A 4,856-nucleotide genomic window follows, 5' to 3' on the forward strand; every position below is an offset into this window, starting at 1 on the left:
CTCCCTCGTGTCGGCACGAAGGGAATGCTAAGCTATGAATGCACATGCCCCCCCAACCAAGATTCACCAAGCAAAGTGCGAAGTAGCTAGCAGCCCCCCTCGTGTCAACCACTACAAGAAATATGTCAACTAGTGACCTTCTGTTAGTGACCCTGGAAGAAATGGTCATAGATCTATGACCATTTCAGACCAATTGGTCAAAAGCTGTTCGGGGGCTCCAAATCTTAAACCATTGCGACCATTTTGGTCAGAAGGGTCGTAATTTCCTTACATGAAATGGTCATAAAGCAAACAGCACTAGTCCGCTGCCTTATTTCTAGTTGTTAACGACCAATATAGATGGTCATAGCCTTGTAAATTGTGATGGGTTGCTATGACTAGGCGCCACCTCATCAGTTTTGCCTATGTGTCATGTCCATGTGGCAGTTTTTGCCCTAGGTTGTGAAGCAACCTATATTTCTGTCATTCCCAAAATTCCCAAAAAAATCTCATAAATTCTTTGGGTCATATCTTCGTCAAATATGTAAAAACCTTCCTTGCCTAGTTCAAAAATAATTCAAAAATATTCATTTTCCTATTCTGTTGAGAACAATAGTTTGTGAAGGAAGTACCACTTTAGCATGTCCAAATAGTATCCATTTTCTACAGTGCTTTCCTATGCCCAAATAACCATCCTCCACCAAATGCCAGCTCAATCCATTCATTATTTTGAGCTGAGCTTCAACATTCGTATTTATGTCCAGTGTGGTAGTTTGCAAAGCAAGTACCACCTAGGCTCCTCCTTTTGAGCTGAAAATTTGTGAAGACGGTCTTCTTAGTAACTGATCATCCTCAGCCAAAACTCTCGCCCATTAGCCATGTACATTTCCCGTACCGCTAATCAAACACTTGGCTGCTAATTCATGTTTGAGCATCGATCGGTCTCCTCGTGACAATCTTATGTTGTAATTTTCTTCCTAGCACCTACCTCGGGAGTGACCAACCCACTAGACATGCCTAGGCTGCTCAGAACACATGGCAACACCACGGTCACGCGGTGACCACGGGACGGGCATGCGAGTTTATGCGCTCTAGAGTTGGGGGCCTCGGCCACCGCCCAAACCTCGACGTATCGCCACCAAACCATGTATTTATGATTAAATAGGTACTTATGTAACTATAATTTATTTTTGAAAAAAAAAGTAAACTATGAGGCAGCTGCAGTTCAAATTTGACCCTGAATCGGCGGGAATTTGTCTTTTTCACCATAGGTGGATCAAAACTTTTGACACCCAACCATTTTGTCAATTGTGCATTAAATATGGCCTAGTATTTTAGAAAATTGATTTGGTCCAATTTTGCAACAAATATATATATGGTAGGTCCTTAAAAAAAACTCATTTCGGGCACTCGGATAATGGAAAATGTATTTTCCGTGCAAAGAAAATGAAAACTCCCTTAGGCAACATTGTTTGGAATTCCAAGATGCACCCTTGTGCACAATATGAGATCATTTGAACAAACTATGCCAAAAATGTGGCCATAAGATTGATCATTTGGCTTGAAAGCCATGAATCTTCACGCATGATAGCTCATTTCTGAGAACATTTTTTTAAATAATTGCCGTATTACAAGTTTATTATCTTTTTCTGGAAACATGGTCACATATAATGACACAATGTGAAGGTTTTACAAATTTTTGATTTTTTTTGAATTTTTTATGCCCGTTTCAAAATGCGGTCAAAACGGCGGGCTTGACCGTTCCTAGCTAGTGATTGAATCTTGGAATTTTTTTGGTGTTTCTCTGATTAAATAGATACTTATGTACCTAGAAATGATTTTTGGAAAAATTAAAGAGCAAACTATGAGGCAGCTGCAGTTCAAATTTGACCCGCTTCCACCTAAATCGGCGGGAATTTGTCTTTTTCACGAGAGGTGGATCAAAACTTTTTACACCAACCATTTGGTCAATTGTGCATTAAATATGTCCTAGTATTTTAGAAAATTGATTTGGTACAATTTTGCAACAAATCTATGGTAGGTCCTTCACAAAGAAATCTCATTTCGAGCACTCGAAAAATAGAAAATGAATTTTCCGTGCAAAGAAAATGAAAACTCCCTTAGGCAACACTGTTTGGAATTCCAAGATGCACCGTTGTGCATAATATGAGATCATTTGAACAAACTATACCATGAATGTGGCCATAAAATTGATCATTTGGCTTGAAAGCCATGAATCTTCATGCATGATAGCTCATTTCTGACAACACTTTTTTAAAATAATTACCGTATTACAAGTTTATAATTTTTGCTGGTAACTTGGCCATATATGATGACACAATGCAGAGGTTTTCCAATTTTTTGAATTTTTTTGAATTTTTTTATGCCCGTTTCAAAATGCGGTCAAAACGGCGGGCTTGACCGTTCCTAGCTAGTGGTTGAATCTTGGATTTTTCTTTGGTGTTTATCTGATTAAATAGATACTTATGTACCTAGAAATGATTTTTGGAAAAATTAAAGAGCAAACTACGAGGCAGCTGCAGTTCAAATTTGACCCACTACCAACTGAATCGGCGGGAATTTGTTTTTTTCACGAGAGGTGGATCAAAACTTTTTACACCCAACCATTTGGTCAATTGTGCATTAAATGTGTCCTAGTATTTTAGAAAATTGATTTGGTACAATTTTGCAACAAATATATGGTAGGTCCTTCACAAAAAAACCTCATTTCGGGCACTCGAAAAATAGAAAATGAATTTTCCGTGCAAGGAAAATGAAAACCCCCTTAGGCAACATTGTTTGGAATTCCAAGATGCACCCTTGTGCACAATATGAGATCATTTGAACAAACTATTCCATGAATGTGGCAATAAGAGTGATCATTTGGCTTGAAAGCCATGAATCTTCACGCATGATAGCTCATTTCTGAGAAAACTTTTTAAAAATAATTACCGTATTGCAAGTTTATAATTTTTCCTGGTAACTTGGCCACATATGATGAAACAATGCGAAGGTTTTCCAATTTTTTGAATTTTTATAAATTTTTTATGCCCGTTTCAAAATGCGGTCAAAACGGCGGGAATGACCATTCATAGCTTAGAAAAGATTAAAAATGCAATCAAATTGGTGATCATCCATAAAATGTGGTCTAACTTAAGTGAATATTTTAGTGATGCTATTTTGCAAAATATTTTTGCTAGCTGTTTCACAAACCTCTAATTTTTAGCACTAAGTAAGAGTAATTTTTAATACCTCATATTTCTAACCAATCAGGAGCAGCCCACGGATCACCCCCACTCTAGTCAATCTGAGCCGTCCACCCCCTACCAATCCAGCGTCTCTTACAAACCTCTGCTAAACGCACGCGCACGGCACACCCTCCTCCCAAGAAACCCTAGGTCAGGCACTGCCACCTCCCTCTTCCGATCCAGATTCCTCCTCCGGCGCCCCTCCCTTCCACCACCCGCAGTCGCCCCTGCAGCAGATCAAGCGAGCCGCCCAACCTCACCGTTGATAGATGCACCGCCGCCTAGCAGCCACGGCTGGATGGCTCGCCGGTGTGCGCGTGCTTCAATGCGCGCCGCCGCTGCTCCACCGGCCTCCTATGTCTCTTCCAGTCAGATCCGACGGGCACATCTTCCTACAGCCATGAGCGACCACCCAACTCCACTCTCGATCCCCAAAGCCAAAGGCAGAGCCAGCCGCCACCGGCCTATCAAGTTGATCTCTCAGGCAGAGACAAGTCGAGGCCCTCTCTGTCTCTCCCCCGTGGCTCCTCCTCGTCGCCGCCACCCAACGCCGGCCGATTCCGGCAACTCCCGCCACCGCGCAGCACACGCCTGAGCTTGCCTCGCTCCGCCGCGTCCCCCCTCCAGCCAGATGTGCCGCTCACGGCCAGCCGCAACCCCTCCCCTCCCCTCCCCGTGGCCAGGGCTAGGGGTTCTGTAGCGGTGTCGCCTCCGTTGCCTGCCGGCGCCTACAGCACTCCGGCGCGCGTCCTCTGGCGGATTCCTCCTCTCCTATCCTCCGGTGACGGTGAGTTCATCCCGCCCCCATTCATCCTCTCTGGCCTCTGGTTTAGTCCCCAACGCCCACCCATCTGTCTTTTTTTCTTGTAATCTGGATTTGTTCCAAACTGAAATTTTCAAGTCTTATGGTCGTCTTGTGGGGGTAGATGTTTGTGTTTGTGTATCCTGAGGATTCATTGGCTTACAAACGCTAGTACTGGCTTCAAGCCACCGTACTTGTGTCTGTACGTTTGATTGTTATATCATCTTCAAACAATATCTAGTTGTTTCAGTCAAACATCTACATGTCCGGAATTGTACACCAACATGCTTATGTGCTTCAGTCAAAGAACTTGATCAATTACTATATCTCAAGAACTAGATCTTCCTCAATCAGAGCGAGGTGTTGACGATTGTAGTACTAGTTAGTTCCACCTGACCTGTGATGGCACTAGGTCGCACATCTAGTGTTTGTTGGTTGCTGGATAATCTCAGTTATCAGTACCAGCAGAAGCAGCTAATGGTTTTAATCAATGCATTGCAGGTAACTTAAAATCGGACCCCCACCACTCTACTCTGCTACTAGCACACATGGTTGCAACTCTGCTGGTTCTAACTGCTCTTCCAGGATTATTATTTTCTTCTCCTAGTTTAATTAGATATATCATGTACTAGTTGGGTTTTATGTTAACAAATGCTTGCTGCTTCGCTTGCCTAACTTGATATACACTCCCTTCATTGATGATTGATATATTGCAACTGAAAGAATACATTTTTGCAGGGGCTTGCTAACCAGAGGGGTCAACTTGGAGCCCCTCTCCGGCTCTCCGCCCCTAGAGGCGATTAATCTCATCTTCTCGTGGTAGCCTG

The 4,856-nt window shown here is 42.9% G+C and overlaps 1 protein-coding gene across 1 annotated transcript in view; it reads left to right on the top strand.

The window, feature by feature from the left end:
- The window catches only part of LOC119333741 (proline-rich receptor-like protein kinase PERK9), a 40,337-nt gene extending 35,487 nt beyond the window's left edge, over nucleotides 1–4,850 (top strand). The window contains exons 2-3 of the mRNA XM_037606534.1: nucleotides 3,513–4,014; nucleotides 4,531–4,850. Coding sequence (XP_037462431.1) covers nucleotides 3,513–4,014; nucleotides 4,531–4,661 — 633 coding nt within the window. The 3' untranslated portion in view covers nucleotides 4,662–4,850. The remainder of the gene's footprint in view (nucleotides 1–3,512; nucleotides 4,015–4,530) is intronic.
- The last annotated feature ends 6 nt before the right edge of the window (nucleotides 4,851–4,856 follow it).

This window comes from Triticum dicoccoides, chromosome 7A (assembly GCF_002162155.2).
Source record: "Triticum dicoccoides isolate Atlit2015 ecotype Zavitan chromosome 7A, WEW_v2.0, whole genome shotgun sequence".
Lineage (NCBI taxonomy): Eukaryota > Viridiplantae > Streptophyta > Magnoliopsida > Poales > Poaceae > Triticum > Triticum dicoccoides.